At 40.4% G+C, this 13,227-nt stretch overlaps 1 protein-coding gene across 1 annotated transcript in view; it reads left to right on the top strand.

The window, feature by feature from the left end:
- The first annotated feature begins 10,381 nt into the window (after positions 1-10,381).
- GALNT5 (polypeptide N-acetylgalactosaminyltransferase 5) overlaps positions 10,382-13,227 on the top strand; it is a 41,917-nt gene continuing 39,071 nt past the window's right edge. Inside the window, exon 1 of the mRNA XM_004577152.3 lies at positions 10,382-12,098. Coding sequence (XP_004577209.2) covers positions 10,648-12,098 — 1,451 coding nt within the window. The 5' untranslated portion in view covers positions 10,382-10,647. The remainder of the gene's footprint in view (positions 12,099-13,227) is intronic.

Genomic DNA, 13,227 nt, shown 5'->3' on the forward strand with positions numbered 1-13,227 from the left:
ACTGGGCCATGCCGAAGCCCAGAGCCCGGAACTCCATGCAGGGACCCCAGTACTTACGCATCTCAGCAGTCTCCATGGCTCAGAGCCTGGAAAGTGCGCCTGCGCTGGGCACTGTCACCCAAAACAAAAGCTGACCGCCCGCCACAGCGACTGCTGCCTGCCCAGGTTGGAGCGCCTCAGAGTGGGCTGCCCGGCCCTGGACCCGGACCCGGGCGAGCCCTGAGGAGCCATCCTTGCCACTGCGGCCCGATCCTGGGAGAGAAGCGCCACAGGCGGGAAAAGGCCCCTGTCAGTCAGGTGAGGTTGTGGTCTGTGGCGGCCCCATGGAAATCTTGGTCTCCTGAAGCCTCCTTCCAAAGGCCTCCTGGGGAGGCTGGGTGCGGACTATGCCAACTTCCTGCTTCTCTATGAGGTTCCAGTACATTCTCAATAGATGGAAATAGCTTGTCTATTATCAGGCTTATATCACCTTTAACGGTACAATAAATGCTTTGGTGCTGTGTTCATATTTCTTAGCTCAGAGTGGATGCTGGCTCATGCCTGTCTTCTGTGGGTTTTGCCCTAAGTGGTTAAATGCTCAGACACATTGCATCACAAGAGCTGAACAGTTCTGAAAATATGTGGTAATGTAAATAACATTAGGGCTTCTCTGATTGCTGCAATCCTGGCATTAATCTGATCCTATTTTCCTTGTCTTCTTGCTTTCATTTTCAGTTAGATTTACTCCATGCCGGTTTCCAATCTTATTTTCAGAGAAAGGAAAACTATTTGTTTGATATTGAGGAAAATGTCTAAAGGGCCCTGAGTTCAAGTCTCCTTTATATACTTCAAGTAATCCAAGTTTCATGGTTCAGTATTTCAGCAGACTTCAAAAGAAGGATCGTTTCCAGGTGGTGATAACGTAAATAGATCCAAAACCATGGTTGTAATTTCATCTTCCAGCATGTTATCTTGAACTTTCTCCTGGGGGCAGGAATTGAGTTGGTGGGGAACAGGTATGGAGGAGGGTGGTGGAATATGAAACGGCATCCAGCTCTCTTTTGAAATGCTCTCATTTCGTCCCACTTCTTCACAGCACATGAACAATGCCCTCAAACGCCCTGCAGTGTCTGCTGTCTGCTCCACCTACGACACTTCTTTTTCTCCTTTTTATATCCTCCCCCTTCTCTCTGCCTTATTAAAATGGAGATCATTAAAAGAATGTTCCAGTGTAGGGTGGATAAGAATAGGAAGAGGCAGGACCAGCTGGCAGGGCTTATCCTGAGGGAATTGTTGGGGTGAAACCTAGAATAGGTGCCAGGCAGGGGCAGCTGCTCAGACCAGGGCAGAAAGGGAGGGGAGTACCAAGCACTCATTTTACTTTTTACATAGTAGTAGTTTTACTCCAGCCAAGCTCTAGAGAAACTCACTCATGGCTTTGTTCTCTTGACTCAAACCCTGCATAGGAATCGTTGAAACTCCCACATGACTGATGTGAGAAACCAGCTGAAAATTAATCCAATTTTTGTCAAAGAAGACAGAAGGAGGATTTACGTATCCCTACTAGTGGAGTTTTCAAAAGCTGAGGTCCTAGCATGCCTGAGGTCAGTAAAGAATGTCTCTTTTCAGTAAAATAAGCAGCAGACTAAGGTATCTACTTTCTCTTTGCTGGTAGAGTGTCTACAATTCCTTTGATAGTTGGCAGTGCCACTTTGTATTGGAAAGATTACATGATGTGTCTCTCTTTTCCTTGCATGTCAAAGGGAAGATTCACGGTGATTTTCGTCTGGATTGCACATAATGGTTTAGATGTCACCAGGACCCTCCAAGCCCAGAGACTGTACTTATTCTCCTTTAAAGTCAGCAGCACTTCTTTCTTTTCACCAACAGCTCATTGCAAACATTATCCCGTGTATTATCCCCTATCACCATTTAAAAAATGACAGGAGGCCTTTGACTGGCACTGAGACCCAGCACTAGACAGAATCACCAAGCTGAAACGGAGTCACTCATTTTTATTCAAATTGCATAACCACAAACTTAAAAAAAAAAGACACAACTGAAACTAAGTTGTGTGTTGGACATTCTAGGAGAGAGAATTGGCAGTCAAATCCCCAAACAGGCATCCTAAAGAAGATTTCTTTGTCTTAACCCTTCAAAGAAAGCCAAGTACCCTGGAAATAACCTATCCACATGTGCACTGCGTTGTTTCTTTGCTCCTCCTCAAGACACCGGCTCAGAATCCCCTGCTCTGCGAGCCCACAGGTGCACACTTTCCAAGTTGTGGAGGGATGATACGCCAGTTCACAGAGTGCAAATAGAAGCATTTGACCTTTAAATTATGATTTTGTCTTTTGATACGAAACACCCATAGCCTTTTACTGTTTGTTGCTTGTCTACCATGTACGTCTTTCAATAAAATCACAAGCCATAAGTCAAAAATCTCCAAACTTTCCATCATTTCCATTCCATTCTGCCCTGAAACAGGTACAATTTCAAATAAGAGGCAATCCTTTTTCCCCTAAGATGAATTATGCAATTCACCTGTGTATTTCAGTTCATTTCCTGCTCATTTTTATCAGAAAAGTCTTTATCTACTCTTCATATTAAATCTTACCACCATATGACAATTCTTAAAAATATTTAAGTCTTCTCCATCCTCAAATAAATGACAATTCTATCAAACTACTAATGTCTTTCTTCCTTTTATAAGAAATTTACATTAAAGGTCTTTTCTATGAGACATTGTTTATAAGAAAAAATAGTCATTTATTGAAAAAGATATTTATTTGGCATTTGAATTAAAAAGTACTGCAGTTTAGGGAATGCATTTCTTTTCTTGTTGATGTGATGTCACCATCAACAATACAGGAGTAAAATACTATTTAATTTTCTTTTTTTGGGGGGGGAGGTCTGGCTTGGTGGCAAGATAATCCTCCATGCCATATGGGTACCAACTTGAGTCCTGGGTGCTTCACTCCTGATCCTGCTCCCTGTCTATGGGGAAACAGCAGAGAATAACTCAGGTCCTTGGGACCCTACACCCACATGGGATATCTTGAAGACGCTCCTGGCTCCTTGTGCAGGTCTGTTATTTGGGGTAAGAACCAATGGATAGAAGAACTCACCCTCTCCCTTTTCTTACTCTGTAAATCTGCCTCCCAAATAGCATTGGATAATCTTTTAAAAACTTATTCCTTGTTTGAAAAAATATATTTATTTGGAAGTAAGAGTTACAGAGAGTTTTCTTCTGCTGCTTCATTCCCCAGATGTTAGCAATGGCTGGAGCTGGACCATGTTGAAGTCAGATGCCAGACGCTTCTTGCAGGGACCCAAACACTTGAACCATCTTTCGCTGCTTTTTCCAGCCCATTAGAGGAAATGGAGCTGCTGAGACTCAAAACAACACTCATATAGGACATTGGTGTGACACATGGCAGCTTTACCCTCTACACAGGGTGCTAGCCTCTTTTTTATTTATTTATTTATCTATTTGTTATTTATTTTAAAGACAAAAAGACAGTGGGAGAGAGAAGGATGAACACACACAGAGTGAGATGCCTCTTACTTATTGCATCAATCTCCAAATGCCTACAAAAATAGAACCTGCAGTTGGCAGTGACCCAAATATTTTCATCACCTACTGTCGTTTTAGGTATAGATCATTAGAAATTCAGGAAAAGGAGCTGGAACTTGAAGTCAGACACTCTGATACAGGCTACAGTTATTCTAGGGAGCATCTTAACCACCATGCCAGAGCAAGCACTCTCCCCAAGGGAAAAGAAATTCTAAATATGGGCTTTTGGCTCTCCAAACTCAGCCTTACTCAAGAAAATTGTATTTCTCAGTATTTGATGCCTGTTTCTTTAGGGATAATTATTCTTTAAGTTTTCTCTTAGGGAATAAGGCCCAAAAAAGAAAAAAAAATGAATGCAAAACATTATTACAGCGGATCCTAAACCAGGATCTCCCTTGTCTTGGTTGCCTGTCCTTCGGTAGGTTACCTAACATTGCTGTTCCTGTATCTTCTTACATGTAACATGGGAACAGACATGTTGCAGTATGCATCTCTACTCCCAAATAGATTGTTAAGTACACTCCCAATGAAACTATTAAATATACTTTGACTATATGATACTTGATTTTCTATAGTATAGTGTTTTACTACAATGTATTATTTCGCTCTATACCTGCAATTCCATGATACACTTAAATAGCAGAATGATGGGTTTGTGTCTATATCTGAAAAGCTACACTATTATAATAATATGGGGGAAAACAATGAGGGGGGAAATGTAGAGGTATGGAGGGGGAAATCCTTGTGCCTCCGGAACTCTCATGAAAAAGAAAAGCAGAAGAGGAGGAGGAAGAAGAGGAAGAGGAGGAGGTAGAAACAGGGGAGAGACTGCATGATGTAATGTCCATACCGGCATGAATGTTAACCAATGCATTGAAGTCAAGCACATGTGGATTAAATCTACTATGAAATCTGATTTCTGTCCATCCCTCCAAATTCATCTCCCATTTTTGATGTCACTTGCCCCAGTCTGTTCACAGCTGCATTACCACCATTCCACACAACACCAGACTTGTTTGCAATTCAGTGCCTTGGTTTTGTGTTCTCCACTCATGACTTCTCCCATGTCGTTTTCTACGGTCTATTCCTGTTTTCTTACCCAACACTTTTTATTTTATTGCGACATGCATGCATCATTGCCTGAACAAATACTTTGTTCAATCTGACCAATTTTGGAAAAAGGCTGTAAGTATTATTTCACACCAGTCTAAACTCACAGGAGACCTCTCACAGGAAACTCTACAGGCAAGAAGAAAATGGAGTGACATATTCCAGATTCTAAAAGAAAAAAAATTGTCAGCCCAGTATAACATATTCAGCAAAACTTTCTTTTCTCTTTGAAAATTAAACAATCAGCTTTTTAGATTATGACTCTATTCCTTTTCTTTGTTGGCGGTGTGTTTCTTTAGACAATGTTCTCTTGTTGATTATAATTTGCTTCTTCTGTAAGACTATATTTGAGGGAAGATGGTCACACTAAATGTACATGCTCACATGAAATAAGAAAGCACACCAATGTCAAGCTTTTCACTTCGTTTTCTGCTAGTAGTTTTTACCAGTTCTGGTGTCATGTTTATGTTTTTAATCAATTTTAATTGATTTTATCTCTAAAATAAATTAAACAAATGATATTATTCATAACATCAAAAATTGTTAGGACTAACTTTATCCCAGAGTAAGAAAAGATCTTTACTTTAAAAATATAAAATATTGATGAGAAAAATCACAGGCACAAACACTTTGAAAGCAATTTTGCAATAGGGAATTGATAGCTTAAAACTTAAACACTCAAAATGATGTATAGATTCACTGCAATTTTTGTCAAAAGTCCAATAATATCCTAATAAAAATTTAATGCTAGTAAAAATTTTATGCTAGTAAAAATTTAAAAAAAAATTCAAATCACACTAGGCCCTGAATAACCAAAGAGCTAAAGACATCACATTAACCTGATTTCAGAATATACTTTCAAATTATTATAATCAAAATAGTACAATTTTTATAGTATTAAAACAGATATACCAATGGAACCTGACCAACTGAGAATTCAGAAATAAATGCACACATTTGTAATGTTTATCTTTGATACAGGTGTTAAGAACAAACAAAGAGGGTACCAAAGTCTTTTCTATAGCCATTGTTAGGAAATTGAATATCCAATGCAAAAGAATGAATTTCAATTTACTTTAAAAAACATTTGCTTATTTATTAGGCAGTGTAATGAAAAAAGATAGGGAAAAAGAGAGATTTCCTACCTTTTGGCTCACCCTACACGTTGTTACAACAGCTGGGGCCAGATTAAGTAGAAGTCAAGAGCCAGGAGCTCATCCTGCTCTTCCACGTGTGTGGAAGTGTTCCAGAGACTCATGCTAGGTCCCAGTGCTTTCTCAGGCACATTTTCAGGCAGCTGGAATGGAAGTCAAGTCAGCAAGACTCAGACTGGCAGTTGGACGTGAACTGTTGGTGGTGCAATCATAGGTTAATTCATATTCCTGACCCTCAGGTTTAATTTAGATTTTTGCCATTCCATTTGCCATTGGTTTTAGATGGGAAGCAATAATTGTGTCCAGAGAAATGCTTTAGAAAACAAGAGTTGTATGTAATTGATGAGGTCACAAGAAATGTAAGTTCATGAAGGTTCAAAGGATTGAACTGACAATGTTGTTCATAAGTTATTTCTCCTGGAAGAAGCTGGACCATTTCCTTAAAAGAGTTCATTCATGGGAGACTCTCCATGGTCGAATGACTGTTAGTGACCAAGTCAATACTTTGGACCAAGTCTGACTATCGATCAGCTCCTGCTTTTCAAGGGGATTTGGGTAATTTTTTTCACTTTTATATACTTTTCATGTTTCATTCTGAATCATACTTCAGATAGACTGAAGTCAGAGTTAATAAGTTGCTTTACCTGTGATATGTAGATCAATATTCCTGCTTAGTTTTTTCCAACATTTTTTTTCCTCTAATGAGTAAATTTGTTTTGATATGTAAGGACAAGTCAGAGTCAGATAAATCCATCATAACTTTTAAATAAACGTAGAACAGTAAAAATATAGGAAGGTAATTTTTAAAAAGATGGTTTTTTATTTGGCAAAAAATTGAAGTCCATGTAATGAGTCTTCAAAAGTTTATGAAAATGTATTTTAATAAAAGCTAAATAAATTTCAAAAGCTTTTTATTTAATTTAGGGAATAGCTGGTATTTTGCCTCCCACATGTATCCACACATCTATCAAAACAAAATATTTGCACTTGTATCAATGACAGTAGCTATCATTATAGGATAGAAATAGTATAGAAAAGATATTCACATGATTTACTCTATTCTTATTAATCTTCAAAGAAGCACTTATTTCCTTCTCAATTGCTCAGTAACCACATTGTATTAGCTCATAAGGCCATGCATCTAGCCAGTGTTGTGTAATATTTAAGCACCTGGATCATGGTGTCAGATCTGTGTATTCAAAATCCATATTCTTCAATTTTTTGCTGAAAATTACTTTGTCTTTCTAAATTCTCATTTCTTGACTATGGAATAAAAATCATAATTTTTACCTTCCCATTGTGTTACTTTGTGAATTGAGTTAGATGTTCAGTGAAAAAGTGTGGCAAACTACTTAAGGCATATTGAGAACACACAAAGTACACACATAAACATACACACAAACATAGACATTCAAGCTAACATCCAAGCTTGTGTTTCCAGTCTTCTCGGAACTTAAAAACTCAAACTTTCTCTAAGGTCCTTTGCTCTGTCTTCATCTCTACATTTTTTCTAATTTATCTGCATTTTAGCATCCATTAACATTCCCTCTGTCCACAATTTGAGCAAAGACCATCAGATTCTAATTTCGTCTTCAAGCCCAAGTCTGGTTTATTCAGAAAGCATCTTTGTCCCTCCAAACTGAACTCTGAACCCATAGAATCCAATATATTCTTTCTCTAATGTTATTTATTGCAATTTACAAAATATAATAAAGGTCTAAATATCTGTGTCCACCAATAAATTATGAGATCCCCAGGACAAGAACTATGTTCTAGCCCTCAGTATCCCTCAATGTCCAGCACTGGTCTGAGACAAGGAACATCCTCAATAGATTTTGAGAGGACAGATGAAGAATCAAGGCAAGGATACATCCAGAAAACAGTTGATCCACCACTTCTACCATCCGCATGGATATTCCAAGCCATATTGTACAGGCACTGAGTAGAAAGGAGAATCAGGGATTCAAGAAAAATGCCCTTCCAGAGATGTTTTTATATGGGTTCCTTTCTGTCCCAACCTGCAGGACATGACACTCAAACCCTGAGGGTGGACTGGGAATGCCGGGCTGCTAGCCCCGGGCTGCTGGCCCAAGAAACACACGGGCACTCGTACTTGGTGGAAAAGAGTGCCTCTCTCTTTATTTTTATTCCTCATATATATACCTTCTTCTCTAGGGGAGGGGGAGAAAGGGAGGGATTTTCTGGGAGTAATTATCTTCACTGAAGCAGGGAAGGAACTAATCAGCTATATTGAAACAGGGAGGAACTAACTATTTGAACAGGAACAAGGGTGGAGGTTCTATTCTGCTTGCTCTACAGAGGATGTTTTGGCCTAATATCCTGCTTGCTGTAGCCCTGCCTGCAGGTTTTTGCAATGCAACAGGCTGTCAGGAAGGCCAAGTCTAAGGCCCATAAGTCTCTGGCTCCTAACACCTTTCCATGGAGCAACATACATACTTAAAGGCTGAAAGTTAGAGAAGTCAGTGATTTGGGACAAAGAATTGAGTATCTGTCCTTACTTCTCTACATTTACCTTAGACTCTCTCAAAAAGCAGAATAACGTATGGCAGAAACATCTTCAGCTCACTCACAGTTCCTCCAAGAACACAGCTCCTGAGCACAGTCTTCAGAACTCACTACATGAATAATACACTCTGACCCAGTAATCCTTGGACTGCATGATTTTTACTAGGTTTTACTCTATCTTGGAAAGAATTCCACACACTATTAATTATATTATTAAATAATTAGTTATTTAAATAACTAATTATTTAATGATAGAGTTCTCGTGAGAAACAGAGCCGATGGGATAACTACGTAAGTATGGAAAGAAAGAAAAAGAGAGAGACAAGGGGCAATACGTTAAGGGAACTGTCTGTCATGATTTTGAAGCCTGAGAAGTTCCACAATATGCTTAAACACTATGGAAGAAAATAGGATGGCTCAGTACAAATCCAGAGAGGCTCAGGAGCCAGACAATTAATAATGTAATTTCCAGTCCAAGCTCAAAGGCCTGAGAATATATTGGCTACTGGTCTAAGTCATAGAGTAGGAAGACCAGAGAATCTAGAATTCAAACTGCCAAGAAGGTGAATGTCTCAGGTCTAGGAGATAGACAGCACATTCACCTTTCCCCTTGCAGGTCTTTCTGGTCCAGCAATCAACCTGAAGGTCTCCCCCACCTACCTAGGTGAGAGAGGATCTTCCTTACTCAGTGTAGATATACCCGATATCATCTATTTAGTTACCTTTTCACCCAGCCAAATTCATATCTAAAATTGCCTATGAACTGCATAAAATTGGCAATGTTCAAATGTACCACTTCCTCACCAACCCCGCCCCAATATTGATGGATGTCAGTTTAGACCAGTGTTTTTCAGCTTTGATCATCTTTAGAAAGACCTCGGAAGCTTTTAAAAATTATAGTATCAGACTGTCAGTTCCACAGCATCCTCCATCGATTAAGCAGACCTTAAAGTCTGATTTCTTGTAAGTGAAGCACCATTGAGCTGTCAGTTGAACAACACCAGTCAAAGATTGGTCCAAGTCCCAGAGGAATGTTCAAACTGTTACAGGCCCGACAGGACAGAAAGGATGGAAGTTTGTCTTCATCTGCTTGAGGTGCTGTTGTTAAACACCCTACACTGAGGGATTGATTAACAATAGCAGTCTATTCCTCACAGCTCTAGAAGCAGGGATGTGAAGATCATAACACTGGGAGATTCAGCATTGGTAAGGGCCACTACGTTGTTAATAAAAAGTGCTTTCCTGGGGTACCCTTTGATTGTAGCAAAGGCAAGACTGTTCCTTGTGTCCTACTATTTAAGGGCTACTAATCTTAGTTAGGATGTCTTTGTTCCCATAATCTCATCATCTTTCAAAGGCCCCTGCATTCTAATTCTATTGCACTGGTTTAATATGTTAAGTGGAGGCATACTCAGACCTACAGCAAAATGTTTGGAAATGTTTGTGGCACTAGACAAGCAAGCTTATATTTCTTGAATCTAGTTTTAAATGTAAATAAACTAATGACAAAAATGCAGTTAGCTTCAAAAGAAATCTTTCAATTTCTCCCACAAGCAATGCTTGTGAATAATTAAATGTCTGCCCCAATGCCAAGAACACACTGGTCTCCTGCTTTGAGCCAGTGCTCCTACCAGCTGAAACATTAAGGTCAATAGTTGATTGTCCAGGCAGAGCATTCAAAGCACCAGGGCACAAAAGGGTTAATGAGTAGTAGGCGTGGAAGGTTGGGGTTATAAACCAGGAACACTAGCCCTCCCAAGTTAGATAGATTTCTTTCTGTTTAATTGCTCTTAAAACACACACACTCTCACACAACACGGAAGGTGAGAGCTGAATGAACTTCTCTGGGTAATGCCTTGAAATGTTTTCCTTATGAGAAGTGGTGTTGAGTTACAGCGTGCAGGCTGAGAACAAGGAGCAGAGAAACAGCAGCTCCAATCCGCCCCCCCCCACATTTTTCCTGGGCTGGTCAGAAGGTGGGCATGAATTGACGTGGAGAAGACAAGTGAGAGGTCCAACTGTCCGGTGGCTGGAATCGACTGCTCTTGGAATGACCCAAGGGTAGTGTTTAGCAGGGTTTAGCCAAGGCCAGCTAAGCAGGCACAGATGCTCTGCTGCTGTGAAATGCCACGCAGGCAGAGACTGACAAGCAGTAGGAGCTGAGCTGTTTCCTGCTGTGTCCAGGGGAGGGGGCTCGTTCTGGCAACTCTGCTGCTCCTGCTTCTGGTCTTTGGCTTCCTCTCCACTCAAGGTAAGCGAGGTTCCAAGGGAGGGTAGGCTGCAAGGGGAAGACTTTGCATCATGAACAAGATCCGAAAGTTTTTCCGAGGAAGTGGGCGAGTCTTGGCATTTATCTTTGTAGCTTCTGTCATCTGGCTGCTCTTTGACATGGCAGCTCTCCGCCTCTCATTCAGTGAGATCAACACCCGGGTCCTCAAGGAAAGCATTGTCCGGAGGGAGCAGATAGGATTCAAGATTCAGCCGGACCAAATGAAGATCCTTTACAGCAGCAAAAAAGACATAAAGCCTCTACAGAGGGGAGATGGGAAGGGGGAAAGGGACAAAGAGAACTTCAGAAAGAGTGAGGAGAGAGTGCTCAAGGCTGAGAATGACTTGTACCAAACTCATTACGAAAGAAGAGTGCCTAACGCCCTGGGAAGAGGCAAAGTTTTGCCTTTGTGGCATCCTGTCCATCTGCAGACTCACCCAGTTACTCTTACCAATCAGCAGGCAGAAGAGAGAGGCATCAAACCTGAAATTTCCTCTAGCCAGGTGGCAACAAAGCAAGCAGCTCAGGGTGCTCAGAAAACCCCTTTCAGGGCAGCCGGAGGAACTCCACGGATCAAAACAGAGGCACACACAGAATTTGCTGGTATAAAACAAGAGGACCTAAAGACTCTTAGCCTAGGCAATGACACATCGAAGCAAGTGCCTGAAACGGAACTGAATTTGACCACCAGCCTTAGTACTTACTGGTCAAATCAGCAATCAAGATCAGTGGCCAATGAAAGGACACACCCTGTCAGCCCACCAGTGCCAAAATCTAGAGAAGCTGTAATCTTAAATAAAACTGAGACTCAGAGCAAAAAACGAAATGCAAATAAACACAAAGTCAGTAAGGGTCTTCCTTTTTCCAAGTTTCTTGCCAGTTCCAATCTCCTAAAGAAACACTCTATTAATGAGACACAGTTGGGAGGTATGCCAAAGGATGACGGAACTAAAGTGGCCCCTGCAAAGACACTCAATTTCTCTGAAACCCATGTTGTGATTATAACCAAGCAGGAGGAACTGAAGACAGATTATAAAGAAGTCCCCAGTCCTAAAACCAAAAGCATGTTTCCTAAAGTACTGCGTGCAAGCCAAAGTAAACATGCTTACAGGAGTAGAAGTCAGGCACCTTTCCCTTCACTTACTTCACAGAGAGCAACAGTGTCTCAAGCCATCCAGACCTTAGCCACATGGAGGGCAGCAGCGAAACTCAACTCAACTGCCAAGGCCCAGACTGCAGGATCCAATCAGAGTCAAGAAAAAGCCTTTTTACCTGAGGACAGTGGAATGCATCAGGTGCTGAGAATCGATGTGACACTTTCTCCGAGGGACCCCCAAGCCCCAGGTCAATTTGGACGTCCTGTAGTTGTTCCCCAAGGAAAGGAGCAAGAGGCCAAAAGAAGATGGAAAGAAGGAAATTTCAATGTCTACCTCAGTGATTTGATCCCAGTAGACAGAGCCATTGAAGACACAAGACCAGCTGGGTAAGATCCATTTCTTTTGTTTTCTGGTCCCATGTGCTTTGGCATTCATGTAGAGTGGATTTATCTTTTGATAATTGGGGGTGATTTGGGTCACCTAGAAAATTAATTAATTATGAGATGTATTAATTATGAGATGTCCACTAATTAGCACATGCATATAGAGATAAATTCTATAATGTTGTTCTTTCTTTAGTGATTTCCAAGAGCAGGATAATAATGACTTACATTTGCAGAGTTTCACTATTTACCTGCATAGATTTGGAAAACTTTTCATAGGAACCTTGGAAAGGAGGTGGCAGGGGTTATGCTTCAGATGACCAGGTCAGGGCATTCAGGAGTTTTGTCCTTCTCCAAAGGTAAGAAAGCTATGAATGGGCCTCCAAGCATTGGGTCTTCTAAGAAGGAAATCCTGTACTCCATCAGCAGAGGCTGGATCAAGTCATAAACAGCTGATGTGATGCGAACACAACTGGGTTCCTGGATCTTTTTGGCCCACTTATAAGTGAGGTACTTTGAAGCCATATGAGGGTTGTTTCAAAAGGTTCATGGAAAAATGAAATTAAAAAATAAGTTTATTTTGTTGGAAGAAATTTGGATTACATGCATATAAAATGAGTATTTAAAAAGTTCATGGAAAATACACATTATTCAATATATGAAAGAATTTCCCTCTTTCTTGGTAAAAAAAAATGTTCAATAGTTGTTATAGGAATCCAAGTCTTTGAAAAATTAATGTATCAAGAATCATTTAGAGAGGGATCATCTTGGGAAAGTGACAACCCTCATCTTTCAATTCATACGATGATGAACAGCACCAAAAACCAAAACAGATGTATCTTAATTCCACTTTTCAAGGTCTTTTTGCAATGACCTTATTGTTTCCTAGACATTAATTTCTATTACAGGTTGAAGTATGCCTGGACATTCAGTTGTCTAAGCAAGACAATGTCATTCTGGTAGCAGAAATGAATGAATACCAAGATTGAGAATTAGCACATGTGATGTGCAGTTATGGCCTTGTGTAACTTCAGTAGAAATTTTTTCCTTTGTGATCTAGGTAGTCAGGGCTTCAGTTTGGCCAGTGTTGCCCGGAAGCAGACAGATGTGTATGCACCTTTGTTCTTATTAG

The sequence above is a fragment of the Ochotona princeps genome, chromosome 5 (genome assembly GCF_030435755.1).
Source record: "Ochotona princeps isolate mOchPri1 chromosome 5, mOchPri1.hap1, whole genome shotgun sequence".
NCBI classification, from domain to species: domain Eukaryota; kingdom Metazoa; phylum Chordata; class Mammalia; order Lagomorpha; family Ochotonidae; genus Ochotona; species Ochotona princeps.